The 19,185-nt window shown below is 40.5% G+C and overlaps 1 protein-coding gene across 1 annotated transcript in view; it reads right to left on the reverse strand.

Moving 5' to 3' along the window:
* fbxo41 (F-box protein 41) overlaps window positions 1-19,185 on the reverse strand; it is a 35,333-nt gene continuing 16,148 nt past the window's right edge. Inside the window, exons 3-13 of the mRNA XM_008287004.1 lie at window positions 15,793-16,000; window positions 10,386-10,459; window positions 6,549-6,928; window positions 4,394-4,632; window positions 4,195-4,310; window positions 3,512-3,664; window positions 3,181-3,276; window positions 2,667-2,785; window positions 2,158-2,316; window positions 1,874-1,989; window positions 1-371 (exon numbers count right to left, since the gene is read on the reverse strand). Coding sequence (XP_008285226.1) covers window positions 309-371; window positions 1,874-1,989; window positions 2,158-2,316; window positions 2,667-2,785; window positions 3,181-3,276; window positions 3,512-3,664; window positions 4,195-4,310; window positions 4,394-4,632; window positions 6,549-6,928; window positions 10,386-10,459; window positions 15,793-16,000 — 1,723 coding nt within the window. The 3' untranslated portion in view covers window positions 1-308. The remainder of the gene's footprint in view (window positions 372-1,873; window positions 1,990-2,157; window positions 2,317-2,666; window positions 2,786-3,180; window positions 3,277-3,511; window positions 3,665-4,194; window positions 4,311-4,393; window positions 4,633-6,548; window positions 6,929-10,385; window positions 10,460-15,792; window positions 16,001-19,185) is intronic.

Below are 19,185 nucleotides of genomic sequence, written 5' to 3' on the forward strand. Positions count from 1 at the left end.
TTTCTTTGAGTTTGTAAAGTTTAAAACAGGCCCTTCGTCTGATACACAGTGCCATCGTAGGTCCAATGGTCTAACCAAAAATTAAGGACATATTGATTTCAAAAGGAATTTTTCTGTTTCATTTTTGTACTTCTGGAATATGCAAACTCAGCCTCTGTCCTGGTTCATCATAGTGATCTTCTGTTGTTTCTGTTGGTGCTGCAGACGCATTCAACCCCAGGAAGTAGGCTCAAAACAGCTGGGTCTTTTTGATTGACTGGAGCCATGATGGCACCTCTCCAAGACTTGACGAATCTGCATAAAAGACGTTAGCAGAGACTGTCTGCTTTCACATGGAGGATTTTGGAGAAGCCAGGTCTCTTTTTCAGAGCCTGAAAGAAAAGGGAAGAGAGGGAAATCAACATCTTCATTTTCTCTGTGCATGATATTATGCACAGCAGCCTAATGCCTGATACAGAATATTCTATTTCCAACTTCCTTATCATATTTTTTTTTATCATCTTCCATTGGTATTACGTGTGTACGATACGTAATGTCCGGAGATGCAGCAGCTTAAGGATGACAGTGTTGCTCCCTGAGCTTCACCTCTACAGAAATAGTTTCAAACTAAAACAACTGCCAGCCAGTCAAGTTACAGATTACATCGCTGCCTGTGCAGACTTGACCTTTGACCTTTTGGATATGAAATATCATCACCTCATCCTTTCATCCAAACAGACATTTTTATGACATTTTGTCATAGCTGGATTGTGAATTCTTGAGTTAAGGCCAAAAACATGTTTTGTGAGGTCACAGTGACTTCACATATTTATGAGGGTGGAACGGACAGCCTGAAATAATATTGCCTTCAGCCACAACTGAAACCACCATGGAGGCATAAAGCTTTTAAATCTCTGTTTGTGGTTAGTTTTTAAGAATGAACAGAGCCTCTCGCAGTAAGCCTCTGCTTGTGTGAGTTAGCAACAGTACGTCCACAAACAACCACCACTGGGACTTCAAGGACTGAGTCATGGTTTAAATGGTATGTAATTGTGACAAAAATAGAAGCATCGTATCCACTAAGCAACTATTGGCTTTACTGTTAGTTATGTGTAAACAGCGGTGCAAAACTCCAAGAATACCAAGGACAAGATGACTAAAAACAGAAAAAAAAATTCCTGAGAGGGCTTTACAGACCTTTGTTAACAAAGTTAACCTCACTGTTAGTAATTACCTTCAAAGAGTCAACACTACTGTGAATGGCAGTGTAATAAACAAAACAGTAACCAAAGTGTGACTTCATTGCAGCCAAAAAAAAGCATCTTTCTTTCATTCAACTGTGCACACAAAATAATATTTATGCATCTACAAAACAGATGGGGAAATAATCTCATCTAAACACTGAAACTTTATCCTGACTGGGGCATAAGAATAAAGGTTATGAGTTTCAGGAAGTTTCTTGCACATGAGAAAGCTTATTTGCAGTTTGATTTTGTGAGTTACCTCTCTGAACCTCTAGCAGTCACATTTTTACAGTTGGGGCTGTAGCAGTTGCACTGAGTCCAGAACTTTTTGTGTCTTTTACAGAATCCAGTTGGAGGAATTTCTTTATTTAGCGAAAACTATTAAATGAGGCACTATAACTAAAGCTTAGAATTGGATAACTGGAAACGGCACATCAAAGATGGGGTTCAAGGACTTAACGGATTCTTTCCATTTTTACACTTTCTGACACTAATAAATGGTGCAATTTCGTTTTTGTTTTTTTTTTTAAATATAGCAAGCCTTTTAAACTCATCTCACTGGGGATCTAAGAATGAATTGTACTGTATGTTTCACCAGCTAAAACACCTACATGTCAGTCAAACTAAAACGTGTACAAAGGTGCTGTTACCTGCAGCTTGTTAACCATCTCATCAAACAATTTTCTAGCTTCGGGGCTGTTGGGGTCCTCAAAGTAGTCTTCTATACCAATCTGAACCACGATGGACTTGAGGTTGCGGCAAACACCTACATGATTGGGAGGAATATACAGCTGAACTGGATGTTCTCGTATCAAACTTGTACGTACATTTATGAAAAAGAAAAAGGACTGAGGTTTCCCTTGTACAGTATGTGAAGCATGTGATGCGGGATCAGTGGCTCCGCTGTATTGTACGGAGCAGGTTTCACACTCACTGTTGAAGTGGAGCAGGGCTTTTGGAGTGACCGGTGTGGAGGTGAGCACCAGCATCTCGAGGCCCTTCAGACCCTCTCTGCAAACCTCTGCTGCCACCTCCTGGTTGATTTCACTCACATGGTCCAACTCCAACACCTGCAGACGCATGCAGTTCCTCGCTGCACAGGAAAGGAGGATAAAGGAAAATGTTAAAATAATGTTTGCATAGTAGAGTTGAAATGCATGCTTCTATAAATAACATATGAGCAGATTTTTTTTATTTTTTTTAACTGAAATTTAGCCAGAAAAGGAGCAAGAAAAGGAGACACCTTAGAATATGGATTTGGATTCAAATATTATATATAAGAAAAACATTAACGAAGTTGAGGCTGTCCGTAACTAAAGTTCACGATTTAGTGTGGCAGTAGTGGAATTACACTCATGAATAATGTATTTTCACACTGTAGCTAAAAGTACTGGAGTGAACTCAAGTACAAGTGGAATTATTATTCTACGAGCAGCGTTTTACCCAGTGAGGCCAGTCCCTGAATCCCACATCCAGCCCCTCCGACACCAAGAGCGCGGAGGTGCGGCCAGCATCTCCCAATGGTCTGCAGACATCGGTTGCTGAAGCGAGCAGGTTGTTGGCTGAAAGAAACAAACGTTCAAATTAATTAGATTAGATTAGATTAGATTAGACCCCTTTATTGTCATTGTATACACGGCATACACAACGAAATTCAGATGCGCTTATGGTAACGGCAATACAAAACATACAAATGATAAAATGAACAATAAAAATAACGAAACACAGCAAAAATACAATAAAATTCAAACCCATCACCATATATATAAGTGCAGAGTACAGTGAACACAGAAGCTATTGCACAAATTTGAATATTGCACATCACTGGTTATTGCTCATTGATGATTATTGCACGTTATTTTTAAATTGCACATTCACTCATTTTGTTATGCTTATAAAAACAGATGTAAGTTACAGGTAGTTTTGATGAGATACTATATATTTCTGCACTTATTACCATGGATGTAGTGGCGCCACCTGCAGGGAAATTATGTCTCTGCAACCTGCTCCAAGGGCCCAGATCACCTCCTGTCCAACTGGATCTGTGGCACTCCTGCAACAAAATAAATGTGCACAATTATGTCCATATTACCTGCAATATTATGTACACAGGTGGGGCATAAAACTGAGAGCACATTGATTGTTGAGCATTTTTTTTGTGGGACAGACTGGTCAGAGGATCTGAGTAAGTCAGTAAAGTCTATCTCTACAGCACAAAGTCACAAAGTGCTTACCAAAGAAAATCAACAGCAAAGAGGGACAACAAAAACAAAAGTGTGGTTGTCTACCTGTAGGTTACGGCCTGAAGGGCTCGGCAGTAGCAGCTGGCCAGCCAAAGGGAGCGATCAGTCAGCAGGTTGGGGCAGTGAGAAATCTTCAGTATCAGCAGGTTACTTCCTGTGGCCTTTAACAATGCCTCCAGACCCTCTTCCAGACAGCCACTTCAATAAAAACGTCAAGAAAGGTAAACAGACGAGTGATTCTTCCGTCCTTCAGCACTTCAGCTGCGGCAGCACTTCTGCCATCACGAGTACATTATCAAAATGTTCCTGTAATGTTTGCAGCACTATATGCAAGAAGCGGCGCGTCTCCGTGGTGTCTGCACAGCCGAAGAGCACCTTCTGTTATATAATCTGTCTCCTTCGCACAAACAACTTCACTTTTCCCACTCAAATCGAAACCTCTGCTTGTCTTCTTCCAGGAAATGAAGGCTGATATTTTACATGCTGAGCATAATCAGACAGCATAAAAATGTCAGTATTCATCACTTACGTTCTTCCCATTGGTTTCCTCTCATCAATCACTGTCGTTTTGGTGTGTCGCTCGCTTTGCAAAGCAGTGTGTTTAATGAAGCCAAAACAATACACAGTGCCGTAATAACTACCTCAGAGTGACTAGGCAATAAGAAAAACTGTGCAGCTGCAACTCGCTGCCTGTATCTGTCTCTGTTTTTACTGCATGTGTGTCTCACCGTGTGCTTTTAAGGTAGTCCTCCTTGGTTTCCTTCTTGCCCCGCTGTCTTGGTTTGAGGTTTTGCAGGATGAGAGAGTGCGTCTGAGTGCACCACTGAGACAATGTGCTCAGGAACTAAGGAGATAAGAAAACATATCAAATACAGTAGCTGAACAACATCATGGCGACAACCTGTACAGAACATCTACATGTTCAACCTTGGAAGAAATGCGAGCATTCTCTAGCAGCACTCTGGTCCACACCGCTGGGTGGCGGGCTACAAACTTCCAGTTGCGGCAAACTTCAGCAGCTCTCAGCAGGGTTTTAGTGTCCAGGTAGGTGAAGATACAGAAGAGAGCCGCGCGCATCTTCAGGATCTCCGGACTGATCACCTCGTTGGATTTGGACGGGCTCTTTTCGTGGCGGCACGGCTTGCTGTAGACCCCTTCAGATCGACCTGTGGGGAAGGAAAAGAAAGAGTCTTAAACTATTTAGCACGGAGGTTAGTGCAGATAAACTGGCAACTGAATGCATACGATACACATGTGCATTCATCATTTGTGTATACTTACTGTGCATGCATATTTGTTTTTTTTGCAGATGTTTTTCTGATTTATTATCATTTTGTGCTTGGTTTTTGTTTAGTACTTCCTAACTGTGCTGCCTTTAATGATCATTATATAAGCTGTAAAATCACATTTTATACACAATCATGTGAACACCAAGCTTTCCTTTTCTAAAGCAAATTTCCAAAGAATGTACACGTAAACAGTGTTAAACAGGCATTCTGTCACATGGTGGCGCCAACCTTCAGCAAGACACTAATTGCGATTACATAATTGTTTTTTTTCTTCTCTTCTTTTCACTCTGTCCATTGCTATCTATTGGCCAATACCACGTGTCCAATCCAAGCCTGGCTTGTTCCTCCCGGCAAGATTGCTCCTGGATGACTCATGTCATCTTTGGCCTTGGAAGGCGTCTGCTCGAAACCATCAGGGCTATGAACCATTGCTTACACTCTCACTCTCTCTTCCTCTTTCTCTCTCTCTCTCACTCTTTTTCTCTCACACACATGCCACCTACGCTCAAGATTGCCAAATGAACTAAAAAAGCCAAGCTGTGTGTTACATGCTGAGAAAAAAGAGAGAGAGAGAGAGAGAGAGAGAGAGAGACAAAAAAAATAAAAATGGTGTGCTTGTAGATACATACCATCCGATCAGACCTGGCAGAGAATCTCCCAATAAGGAGAACTACGTCAGAGCAGAGGAATGCCAGTAACATGTTGAATTTTACGTAAGAAAAATCTTTTCAGTTAATGGGGCTGTCATAGCAGTTCATATGAATTTGTCATAGAGCTCTGGCCCACTTCCACTTCTTTTCCAGACTGCCTGGGTCCACCTGGTATTTAGAAAACTCAACAGAAGGTGGAAAAAAAATGGAAGGCTGCAGCAGTGAGTTTAAGGATCTTGGCATGGCGAGAAGTTAACAGAGAAATGCACAATCTGTGGCGGATCTGAATTGTGCAGAGTGTCTAAGTTGGCTCAGCGCAAAGACGAACATGAGAGAAGGAGCTGAGACAATATAACAGACAAACATTGGACGGTTCACAGACACACGGAACGAGAAGAGAACAGCACTTGCAGCAATGTATGACTTTTTTTTTTTTTTTATCGTCTATAACAGAAACACTGGTAAACAAAGTGTAAACACCTCCTTAAAGAAAAGACTTCAGCTGGCTAAATCACAACTCTAATCACTGCGGATCATATTAGCCTGCATGCCGATTAGCAATATTTATCAATCCTAAGCTGTAAACTGATCAGTTCTATTTGTTTGTTTCTGTCAGAACCAAACACAGGGAAGCTGCTTTGAGTCAATATGCAGCAAATGGAACAAACTTCCAGACGATTTTAAGTGTATTTTAGCTTTACTAAAGTTTTTGTTTCCTTTATTGAATTCAAGGCAACTTATTATTGCACTATAACCATTTAAGTGCTTTTTATTTGAATATTTTGTGTTTTTAAATAGTGTTTTTTAGGCGGTATTGTTGCTTTATATAAATAACTTAGAAATGTCTGTGTTTGAAAGTCTGCAGCAGAACCGGGACCTCTCCTCCGTTTGAAGCCTGAGTTTTGGTCAGTGCCACAGCTCCTGCAACGTTACAGCGTCTGTGACTCAACCTGACCTAGATCCAAATGCGTCCCTTCTCTTATGGGAGTCATTTTTAAGGCCTTTATCCTGTGAATCCTGGCTCCCATGTGTCTGATTTACTGGCTGAATATTAGATTAGAACAAGTGTGTGAGATACAGGATTGTAGAAGGCTAAGAATAACCAGTTGTACTGCTCCGAACAACTTCCCATAGAGCTGTTACCTGTGTTTGGGCGGTACGCCGCCCTGCTGTGGTGAGGATAAGGCGCAGCGGACTGCTGGACTTCGGCCACAGCTCTTCTCTCTTGTTCCCACATCTCCACTTCAGACTCAGTAGTTCGGGAGCCCACGTCCGATACGTCCCCCTCCTCACCTTCAGTGCTGTTCCTGTAAGGCCGACGCTGCCAGTTCTGGATCGCTTGTTTCCGAAGACCCCAGTTTCTTGAGCCACATCCAGGGGAGCGGTCGTAACCCCCCTCGCCCAGCCGGCACTGCATGTGATAGTACTGGGCCTCGGGACACTCCTCCATGGGATGCATCTCAACGCTGTCGCTGTCGTAACCTCCAGAACCCTGTGAGACCGACTTGATCCTCCCTGATGCTCTGCAGCAAATAAGAAATAATTTGTATTAAAAACAATTATTATTATTATGATGATTATTTTATAAGATAGTCTAGCACTCCACATTTAATACCTATTTACACTGCAGTCTGAATAACAACAACAAAAAGCACCAAGAGAACATCAATACTGCTTTCATAATACTACGCCAGTCCAAAGGTAACAAAATCCACCTACCAACTCCTGTAATGTTCACTAATTTATGCATGAAAACCAGTGGAAAGTGACAGGTTGTGGTTTAAACAGAGGTTATGAGCAGTTTCTTGGCCAAACACAGTCACCATAAAGATGCCAGGCAACCAGTGACGACTCCAAGTAGTCACAGTGCCGAGCCAAGAAGTATTTCTCTTAAACTTTTGAATAACCTCAACCTGCAACATTTCAGCAATTTGAGTACATAGAATACTTAATACTCTTTTTTTAACTGTAACTACCAGCACAGTTTTGAGCCTGATCTCTTCTACCAGCACGATTTTAACATGTAACATGTGAGAGCGCCTGTCTGACTGTCTGTATCTATCTATCTATCTATCTATCTATCTATCTATCTATCTATCTATCTATCCATCCATCCATCTATCCATCTATCCATCCAGTTTTGCAAAGACACTTCCACTTGACACATAAACCATCATATGACTGAATTTAAATGCAATAATTTAATCTAGCCATCCTGCACATACAAGTCTCTGACAAATACACATCACAGGGACACTGTTAGACTTGCTATAAATTCCTTGTTGGCATGTTTTTCTGATTATATTCTGATTGTCTCAATAAAGACTTTGGTCGTTTCTACACAGAGAAACATCCTTCAAGGTCTGCTGAGGACAACAACAGTGTTGGTATCTAATTTGTCAGAAGTCAAAGCATCGGCTCAAACTGCACCACAAATAGTAGCATACTGTGCGACTGACAAGGAACCGTTGCATTTCTGAGGATTTATAGTAGAAGGAGGGCGGCTTTCGTACATACAAACCGATTCGCCACTTAAAATAACTTCCCTTCCAACACAAGTAATGAGCAGTTACAAATATCAGCCTCTGAAAACTAGGCCATTTTTCTGTTTCTCTGTTTCTTCCTTCTCAGCGCTCCCTCGTCTTTTTCGCCGTATAATGAGCAGAGTCAAAGCATCTGCATGTAGCACATTAGGTGAAAAATAAAAGAGAATCACCGCTGCTACTGCAGGTAGCACTTATAATTGAGGATGCACAGAAGGTAAAATACATGTTATGCCACAGATATGACTTTAAATTCTCTAAAACAAGAACTGTTTATGGTTCAAACGGTTTAAACTGAGACACATCTGGGATTCCCTGCTGTTTAATGAGCTCTTGTAAAGCACATAAACACGATAGGCTTAATGTTTTGTCAACATTAAATCAATAGGTACACATAATGTGCAAGATGAGATGATATAAACCGATCTTAATCATGAGAGCTCATGATTAGCAATTGCTAATTAATGATTTCAGAGTGTTCATCCAGAATGCAAAGCAGCATCGGAGAGTAAATAATCAGTGGAAATAACACACTCCCTCCTGTCTCATCTTACAGAATGTGTTGTTTATTAATCCATAAATCAATACGAAAAAACTCCGATAAGACTCTGAATGTAAGGTTTTATGTCCTGAAAGTGTCTCGTGTGAGTACACCTCTGTGCAATATTAGTTAAATGTCAAATGATTCAAAATTGTAGAACCTTACAGTAATTGCAGCACTTGAAAGTTTACAAGTAGTTTTCCCTTTTAAAAAAACTCTAGACTACATTAAAAAATACAGGCCTCACTGACACACAAGTTAGAAAACCTGCAATCATTGAAACTAAACTAAAAATATCTGTGATTTCCAATTAGTTCAATTGCATAAGTGTGGTTATAAAATGACTTTAGAGCACCAGAACGGTTACAACAGTTAAAACGCAGTTGCAGCAGTAATCAGGAGGGGCAGAACGAGCCATAGTACCAGTAATCAGAGCCACAGTGGTCCTAAAATGACGCATGGATAAAATGGATAGTGCACTGCCTGCAAAATCTACGTCTCACAGCTCAGACGGAGTAAAGGACAACGCACAATGTCAATCTCAATGGCAAAAGAACCATTGCTGGCTGTCCAGCACAAAACTGCAAAATGAAACTTTGCTCAAAAACATGAGAAGAAGCCTGACAGAAGCATGTTATCTCGAGAGATGAGCCCAAGATAAGTTCGACTCAGATGGGATCCAGTATGTTTGGTGTGAACCTGGCCGGGAATACCACAGTGAACGCACAGTCACGACGCTGAGGCACGGAGGTGGGAGTGTGATGATCTGGGCCTGGCTGAGTGCAAAAGGTGTTGGGGGGATGATGACATTTATAGATGCACCATGGCTGCCTGTGGATAAACCAAAATAGTGGCTGACAAGAGAACTCCCAGTCTGCATAAGTTTGGCGGCAGAGGAACAGTCTAACAATCCAAATCACACTGCCAAAACGAGAGTTTCCAAAAAAGAAGAAAAGAAATGAAAAGTAAATTTAAGTACATTTTTATTCATTATTACTTTGGACAATTTCAACTTACTTCAGTGACAGCTGCTTTTTTCCTTCTTTAATGGGAGGGTGTGAATACTTTTGAGGACAACCGTATATATGTACAGTATACATACATACCTATCATTAAAAACATTTAAAATGCAAAAAACTTCCATCTGCCTGAAATCTTGCTGCAAAGTTGACGCATGTACGCTAGCGACAGATACGCAAATACGTGGTGAGCTCAGTATCTATAAAGCACTCCAACTAAAATTGTATTTTTGAGAAGATAAGTTTTACTACAAACCAGTGACAAAAATAACTTGATCTTTGATTAAGAATCATTAACAAGCAGAGACAGAAGATTCAAAAGGTTGTTGTTGGGCAGCTCTGTGCGTGTCGTGCCATCAGTGATTCAGGGGAAGGCCTGACAGGTTCACTGTGACGTCACAGTGGGAAACATTCTCATACCAACTGGGGATGACAGTTGTGTTAGTCAGAGTATTATGGCAGGGCCATGTGTTGCAAATCTCCAGCAGAGACCCAGAAATACTTCAGTCACACCTCATGTAGCGAGACGTCCAACCTGCATGTCAGTGAGTGAGTCTCTCTGACTCAAAATGGAATCTGTTGCATCATATATCACAGTATTCAACATTACATGAAACATGAATATCTCATGTGCATGTCAATGTCAGAAATAAGACGTAAACACAGTACTGTCAATTTCTTAAAAACAGCACGAAACACTGAAAAATGGCCTCTACAAGTTTTAAAAAACGAAAGGACGCCTTCAGATTGTTTTGGTAGAAAATTATCACAAACCTCTGTGTGGGACAGTCTAGGTGGACTACATTTCAGATTCAGGGTAAAAGGTCTGACTCTGTGTCAAGTGTACACATGTGGACTGGGTGTGCTGCTGACCTACCCTGTGCTGGGGGAGGAGCGTCTCTCTGACACCTGGTACATTCCCCTTGTGCTCCCAGAGATGCTCGAGTTTCTCTGCAGAGAGATACCAAGAAAACAGAAAGTCAGAACAGACAGGAAAGAAATGGTAATATGAGCTCATGTTTACTACATCTCCTGAGCTGAGCCTCAGACCCATTCTGCAATAGAAATGTATCCCCAAATTGCAATCAAATAGCTACCTTTGATGGTTATGTTAGTTTTATGATGAAGAAAATACTAATTTACTGCACAAAATATGATAAAGACAATAAACTCAAGCGCAACGTACCGTATACATCATTATCACAATTGTCACAGTAACTTAGCACTGCTACAATTGTTACAATTGTTACAGAAGGCTGTTTAACAAATTCCCACCGGAAAGTGAATAAAATCACATCAAATGAAACAGCAGCCTATTGTGAGTTTATCAGGGGAAAGTTTTCCAGATGTATTTCAAAGAGGCTCTGACAGCTCTGATTTCTGTCAAACAGAACACAATACAGACAATTGGTCTTTTCATTAAGGACAACTGTACATGGTTTACTGATGTGGTTTCATCTAATTTCAGTCTCCTGATTTATACTGTACAACTAAATAGAGCATCTGAGCAAATGATAATCAGTCAGAGACAATTAGACAAGAGGAAAAAGTTTGTGCACACTGCTGACGACACCAGACAAAAATATAGTAAAATGTCAAAAAGTACTCAGGGAGCATGAACACAATAGGAACATTTATTTTCTATATTACAGTTACATTGTTTTGGCCCTATTTTGACACTTGGGGAAAACTGAGCAAATACCTACAAATACCTTCTCTGAGGTTTACGAAATTAATGCAGCAAATTTCAAGTAAGTCCAGTAACTGGTTTTTAAGACCTTGTCAAGGAAACAGAAAGATTTTGACCTACTGGTGGTTCCAGACGAAGCTCAGGTGACCATTACTATGCACAACACATTTAATAGGACTCTTGTATTAGGTTGAACAATTTCAATTTCAACAATTTCCCTGAGGTTTGCACCAAAGGGATCAATAAAGTTCTATTCTATTCTATTCTATTCTATTCTATTCTATTCTATTCTATTCTATTCTATTCTAGGTTGTGTTAAAATCTTGTATCTAAAGTTGACAATTTGACATAAAAGTGATGGTAGGAAGAATCATGAAATACAGAATGCATCATCTTCTGTGGAACAAAAATGACAGACTTATTATGGATTTTAAGATTTATTTTGTATAAGTGAAAATTTATACAGAAAATACATCTATTAATGATGCTAGACGAAAACATTGAGGAGAAAAATCACCAGAATCATGAATATCCTGCATCAGTGTCGCCTTTTAGTAATCAAGATGTCTTGTTTTATTTTGCCAGATGATTTTGGATAAATCTGACTGATCAACCAATATTTCCATCCATAAACTGCAAAGAAACTCAGCATTTCCTTTCCTGCAGGCGAAAATATTTGGTTGTGGCTCCGAGAGAAGCAGGTGAGAATTTTTAAACGCATTTGTTGTAGGTGTGCAATCGCACTCTCGCTCTCTCTCTATTTGACTGAGAACAAAATCCTCCTAGTCACTCTTTCACACATCACTCAGAGCTGCCTGTGCATTGAAGTGTGCTGTGTGCAGAGTTTGTGCGTATATTTGTATGTGTGTGTGCGTGTGTGTGTGTGTGTGCGTGTGTGTGTGTGTGTGCGTGTGTGTGTGTGTGTGTGAAGCGGCGCCAGGTGGAACTCTGTGTACCAGACCGGCGACGTGCCACAGAGCGAAAATGTGCACAAACACAGACACTGTCACTCCCGCTCTGCTTCTCTTTTTCTCTGCTTTACTCACACAGCTTGTTTCTGGCTTACTGCCAGTGAAAATGGACCACGGAGGAAACAGGCAAACACCATCCATGGCTCGGTTTCCTGGACAGACTGCAGTGAAGGCAGAGCGGGGACACGTTTCCAAGAAATAGATGGAATAAAAGACATTTATCTGAAGGTAAAACTCCAATCTGGTCACTTAAGTTCGGTCTAAACTCAAGTATTTCTCTATTTCTACCTCTTGTCCTCTCTCTGTTACATATCTAAATTTGCAAAACACCACATTCGGTTAATTAAAGCTGTTTTGCCTGTGAAGAAACACATTCAGCTTAGAGGGAGCTACAGAGTGAGCAGGAAACACAGTCATCCATCCCTGCTCTCGCTGTCGGTCCTAAAATACATCAGTGGCTCTGAAACCTGTCTCCTAGGAGATAAGGGCGACCTTGCTGATGCGGTATAGAGCGATGGCTGTGAAGGTGCGTGGTTGGTTGGGTGACATCTCTGGGCTTCCCTTGACAGTGTAACAAGGTGCCAACAAGTGTGCGACTCCACACTTGTACTTGTCATGTTGATTATTCACAGTGCACAAGCATGCAGACATGAGACTGAGCGCTGCTTAAATCCAAAGAGAGAACGTCTAAATTTAGGCAGAATCTCAGGTCAATCCCAGGTCAAATGGCCTTTTAATAGAGCTACGGAAAGAGAATCATTTTAAAAATCAGGGATGTGATTCTTGTGTGCAGGAGAATTAAAGGCTATTTCAGTGTACTTTTACTCCTTCGTAACATAACCAAAGCGGTATCACTTACATAATTTAATGTTCTGTGTGACTGTATAGAGTCAGTAAGCTGGGGATGCTAACAATGTGTGTGCACTCAGTGATGGCGATCTGAGGTCAAGAGCTTTTTTTTCCTCGGTATCGCTCAAATAATATGCAAAATTGAAACAGTGAATTTCTCTCCGGCAGATCTGCACAGCATCACATCTGATTAAAAATCATGTTGAAACCTTGAGCGAGAGCAAGAACTGGTTTCCATGGCAGCACACACATTTGTGCGATGTGAAACAGGTCACCTCTTTTTCTACAAGTGTTGGATAATAATTTGAATAAGTGACATTTTAAGATCAGACACTGCCTGCTATTATTTTTTAAATATATATATATATATATTTTATCATTGTGTAATAAGGCAAACTAAAGGGGGGAAATTGACACAGTTCAACTATTAAGCCTGGAGACAAAGAGCTGAAATTTCCAGTTTCCGGAGCAAGTGGCAGCTTTTTATGCAAGAGCCCTTTCTGGTCAGGATGCACTCTGCGGCAGAACTTCACTGTTCCCACAGCTTTGATGCTGAATGCTAAACAGACACGGATCAAGTCTCCTGTTTCACCTTGTAAACACAAGTACGACTCTTGTAATCCTTTTGTGAGCGAGTACCACTTAATTACAAGACAAAATAATGCAGACATTAAATAGGCAAAGATGTACCCATCAGCCACAACATTAAAACCACCAACAGGGGAAGTGAATAATGTTGATTACCTTGTTACAACACAGGGTGGGATATATTAGGCAGCAAGTGACAAGTAAGTTATTGAATTTGATGTGATGTGTGAAACAGGAAAATGGGCAAAAATAAGGATTTGAGGGACTTTGACAAGGGCTGAAAATGACAGCTAGTCCACTGTCTTAATGTTGTTGCACTGTCATCAGTGCAACAAATCTGTCCCTTACTTATAATTAGAATAAATCTTACTAACACATATAACAATATATTTTTCTTGTGGCAACAGTTTGGGAAGGCCTTTTCCTCCTTTAGCACAATATTTAGTTGAAAAAAGGTGCATAAAGACATGGTTTTCCCAGTTTGTAGTAGAAAGACTAGACTGTGTTATTTTGGAATCAAGTGCAAGATGAAAGTCCCTCAGTTTTACTTAAATTCCTTAAGGATAAAAGCCGTTTATCTAATTACTTTTGAAGCAAAAATGCTGCAAAATCTGAGAGAGTTCCATCATCACTTGAGGATGGTTAGGAGAAGATCTTATAGAACTACACAGCATCTGTTACGTGTTTGGAATAGTTGAAAAAAAACATCTTTAGTCACTTCAGTATCAAGAAGCTTTATTGCATTTGTGCATTTGAGTCAGGTGTGGACATGTGATGGGATGTCACGCTCTTTCATTGTGGCACAAACTTTAATTTTGTTTGTGATCACTTTCCATGCATCTGTGTGTATTTGCTGTTGTGGCCATAACTTCTTCTTATCTTTTCTTCAAAGCACCTCATCTATCGGCGACTAATTTCCTAAACGCTTTAGGTTTCTTATGCACCCACATACTTTAACTTTCTATTATTTCTACCACCAAATTAATAAGCTGTGTGAGCCGCCTGATAAATGTGTCTCATTCTGCACTTTTTATACTCCTCAGCAATTTAGGCGTAATTCTTAAATGTTTTAAATATACAGGCCTTGACTTTAACCGTGCACAATCTTGAAAATGTTCTTCTCGTTAAAACGGTAATAAATCCCTGCAGCCAGGCTACAAATGTGTGTGGAAAGCTTCCTCATGAGAGTGAAGGATATGAATGACTTAGAAGTCAGGTGATTAACATCATATGTAAAAGTGTCATGACTGTGTGTCCGCATACTTTGGGGTCATGTAGTGTAATCAGTTGTAATCAAATATGAAATGCTAAATGCTTTGGACAACTTAATCCTATGTTCAGTGATTAAAGCATTTCATATCATATGCACCTTCAAGTTGCTGTTGCATTGAAAATTTTATAAGTCTTGCTGATGCAGTCGACATGACGGTAACGACTGTCTGACTCCTTCAGCAGGAGAAAACAACTTAGCCAAATGACCTAAAATAGCTCAACCGCACGTCCACAACACACCTGAACACACTCTCAGTATCTCCTGTTCAACTACAAACCACAAGCTTAAAATCCCAGCCTAAATTAAACAAACTCCTTCTGCATCCCATCACATTTCCGTCCTATTTATCCAATTACAGCTTATTGAACTTCATCTGCTGATGTATGAAAAATGGGCGGTTTCTGCCCTTTGGCGTCACACAGCAGAGTAGACTTGTTATCGCAGGCATCTCAAAGTCTATTAGGGCTTCGACCTGCGGTGCATTACAGGGACATTACTCAATATAATCAATGCTTATGCACTATTCAACAGCAAAAAGCTGCTCTGTTAAGGACTGTCACAAAGCGGGAAGTGGAGTTTTATGCAGTCTTTAAGTGGAGCTTTGGGTAGTAAAGGCAGAATTCTAAATGTTTTAAAAGAAAAACAGTAATAAAAAAGTAACATTGAGTCAATGTGATTACAAAGTCAGATCATGTGATCACATATTAACATGTTTATATTGCTTTATGTATTCATGCAGTTCATTCTGATCAGGATAAAATGTGTATATTTAATCAATTTTTATCTGTCTTATGATTTCTTGTCCTGAAAGCCTGTTTGAAATATCATCATCAAAATACATAAGAAAACCACAGCAGTGCATTGTGCTTGTAACAGTGCGTTCTAACACAACGGTGCATTCAAAGACACCAACCTGCCGTCCGTTCCCCTTCGAGGCCTGCAGGCTGCAGCGTCCCAGGCTGCCGTTCGGTGTGGTGCCACAGCTGCTGATGATCTGCAGCTGTTTTTCGGCGCGGTCGGCTCGGTCCAGCAGCTCCTCGATAAACTGCTGCAGGCGCACCTTAGCATTGGCCTCACGTGCCGCCGTCTCCTGAAGGAACTGGTCAATCTGGGCGACCTCCCTGCGGGCAGAGGAGGGGTGGGGAGGAGAGAGCTGTATTAAATGGGACATTCGTTAAGCTGGAGGGGATACTTGGTTTCACAAATCAGCTATAAGAGGGTCAGGGGGCAACCTGCAGAGCTGCTCAACCTCCCCCAGGAGAGAAAGTTACATGTTCAGCATAGATTATTATGCATTAGGTCCTTATGTGACTGCGGGACACTTCTTTTCTCACCCGTACACACCAGCTGTCCCTCCCTTTTCTGAATGAGACTATACGCACAGAGGGGCTGGTGACAGAGATATATACACAATGAAAAACACAAAAGGAGAGAGAGAGAGAGAGCAGAGAAATAGAGGGTGAGAGAGCAGCTGGATATTTATACCGCAGACCCAGCAGGGCCAAGTTCCCGTCATTTGAAGGGACAGTGTGTTACCCAGATACAGAGGCAAACAAACCAGGAATTCAGAAAGTGTTAGAGGTTGCCTGCAGCCGGCTCTGTGTGTTTCTTCTCGCTTTCCCTGCAGCGATTCTGTTCTATCATCTGACAAAACAGTATATGAATGAATAATCATGCGTGCGCAGCGTCTGGCGATAAAAATTCCCCAAATGTTGAGCTGTGATTAGTCACATCATATTAGCTCAATAAGTTCAATGTTGGATTATGGATTACATAAGCGGTCCCTAATGTCCAGTATTACTGAGCAGTCTTTGCATGGCTGGGAACTGGCTTTTTGGTACAAGTCCAAAATCAGACTAAAGGAGCTAAATATAATATCATGTAGAATGTTGCATTGTTAAAAGTCTGGAGGATAAAAAAAACAAACAAAAACAACACAGGAATTCAAAAAGAAGCATAAAAACATCACCTCTCTGTTCGGTTTGTCCTTTAAACTTAAAGATATTTTTGAGCACTTGGGGGCAGCGGAGACAAGTTGAGCACAGAGCTTTGGCACATCTTTAGCTTTTAAGTTGTTATGGGAACTTTTTTTTTTTAGCAAACACTTGCTTATTCACTCATCCTTGAGTTGAGAAACAATGCTATCATCCATTTGGAGTCGTGCTTGTGACCATTTGTCAATTAGCTCTGGTTTTACAGCTTTTTCGATGTGTCATGTGACCAGCATTATGCGAGAGAGTGAAGCTGGACGGATGAAACTCACTTTGTGGAGTCAAGAGGAGCTGCAGATTTGGGTGAAAATGCTCTTGTACTATGACACATTTAACAACTATAGCTGCTTTAAGGTGATATTCTTTTCAGAAAAGTTGCAACTGACTGTGATTCTAAATATTCCTATTATTTGTGTATTAATTCAGTTTGTATAAAACCACTGATTATGTAGCCTCCAAAAAAGAAGCTGGATCCTGAAAATGGAACTTTTTCTTGACAGGTTGAACATCTGTCAGTTATTTTTTGTAGATCAACTAACAAATGAATCCACAAAATGCTTCAGAAACACTTTCCAAATTCAGACAACCCCATTAATACCTGAAAGTAGTATTTCATGCTAGTTAAGGAGAATCTGTCTTACTACAACTTTGAGAAGCTCCAGGCATCCTTCAGGCCTTTTCCCCCTCATGTATCCATGTGTGCGTCCTCATAAACAGCCAAAGTCTGTCTAAACAATGCAGTCAGGAGAGCATAACAAGGCAACTCAGCCATCTGACCTTGAGAAAACCAAAGGAACCATTAAAATATCACAGACCATTACTACAGACATAAAATCGCTGTACCTTCGATTTAAATAGGTTTGTGCACATGAAATAAACCCAGTCGCTCATCATGTTTGTTGCTTTCCAGTTCAACGAATGTCAAACATCCACCGCTATTAACCATCGCACGATCCAGAAACGGTTCCAAAACAGAAACAATGTGCACAACGAACGTTCTTGAAACGGGGACGTTCAGAGATAAAAATAGTTTGGCGTCTGGCACAGTTAACTTCTCTGTATCTTCAGGCAAAGATTATAAAAATATGACTCCAAAATTAGGTGACTGACTGTAGGGCAGAAACGAAAGTGATATCACAACTGTGAGTAAATAATCAGTGAATCAGAAAACGATATTAAAATTAAATGGCTTCTCTCCATGTTGCGATGTGATTGAGCCCGTTTAGAGTTTCGAGCCACTTTGTAATTTCTCACAATGTGAGATAACAGGACTGCGCTAACTGAATCAGATAAAAACTGGTGGCTAAAAGAGGCCTGTTGCTGCTGGAGATGACACTCGCTGTGGAAATTTACAGAGAAAAGTATAAAGAATGTCTGTGTTTGCGTTTTACATAAACTGTCTCAGCTCCAAGCTCCTCCATCCATCTCTTCCTCACCACATTGTAAACTCCGCTCTCTGCTTCTGCAAAAGGCAAAGGGGAATTTCAACATCCAGCCAACACATCAGAAGATCACATCATCAGGGATCTCGCAGAGACAGACCGAAGATACAGGCAGAAGGCAGGTCTATATTTTCTAGGATCTATATTTATGAAAATAAACAACAGACGTGCTTGAGAGCAGGAACAAACCTCCAGAGGGCACACTGGGCCTTTGGTTAGTTCAAAATCCAGGTTAAACTGTTACATTCTCACCTGACTGAGTGAACCTTAAAGTGATATTAGCTGATTCCTCTGCCACTTGAGGGCAATGAAAGCGCTCTGGGAACATAACACTGATGTATAACTGTAACTGTATAACTGTTTTCTACAGTTGGTTACAGGCATTTTTTAACATTCAAACTCAATCACAACTAAAATATTTTGCACACACACACTGTAAAAACTGGTAAATTCAAAGTCTAACTTTATATTTGATGAATTCTGTTATATCTACAGCTAAAAATAAATCATATAAAAAACACACTGTATGTATTCCTTGATATCTTGTTCATAGTAGTTTTAGGTCATTGTATAAAGAGTGACAAGAGAAGACAAAAGCCGTCTTTGTCAGTAAACAAGAGCCGATCCTGAGATGTAAAGTATACAACAGAAGTCAGCACCCTTCTGTACATTATCACTTAACGTCAAATGACTCCAAATGGTATCACCTTACAGTAATTGTATTACTTCTAAGTTGAACAGTGGGGTATTGAGTTGTGTAACACTAAAGGTAGCAGTTTAGATTTACTGTATAAATATACAGGCCATCCAGCAGGAACTCAATGCAACAAATATCAGTACACCCTTCATTACTGTGATTCAAAGCTTTCATTT

This window comes from Stegastes partitus, unplaced genomic scaffold, assembly GCF_000690725.1.
Source record: "Stegastes partitus isolate 25-593 unplaced genomic scaffold, Stegastes_partitus-1.0.2 Scaffold11, whole genome shotgun sequence".
In the NCBI taxonomy this organism is placed as follows: Eukaryota; Metazoa; Chordata; class Actinopteri; family Pomacentridae; genus Stegastes; species Stegastes partitus.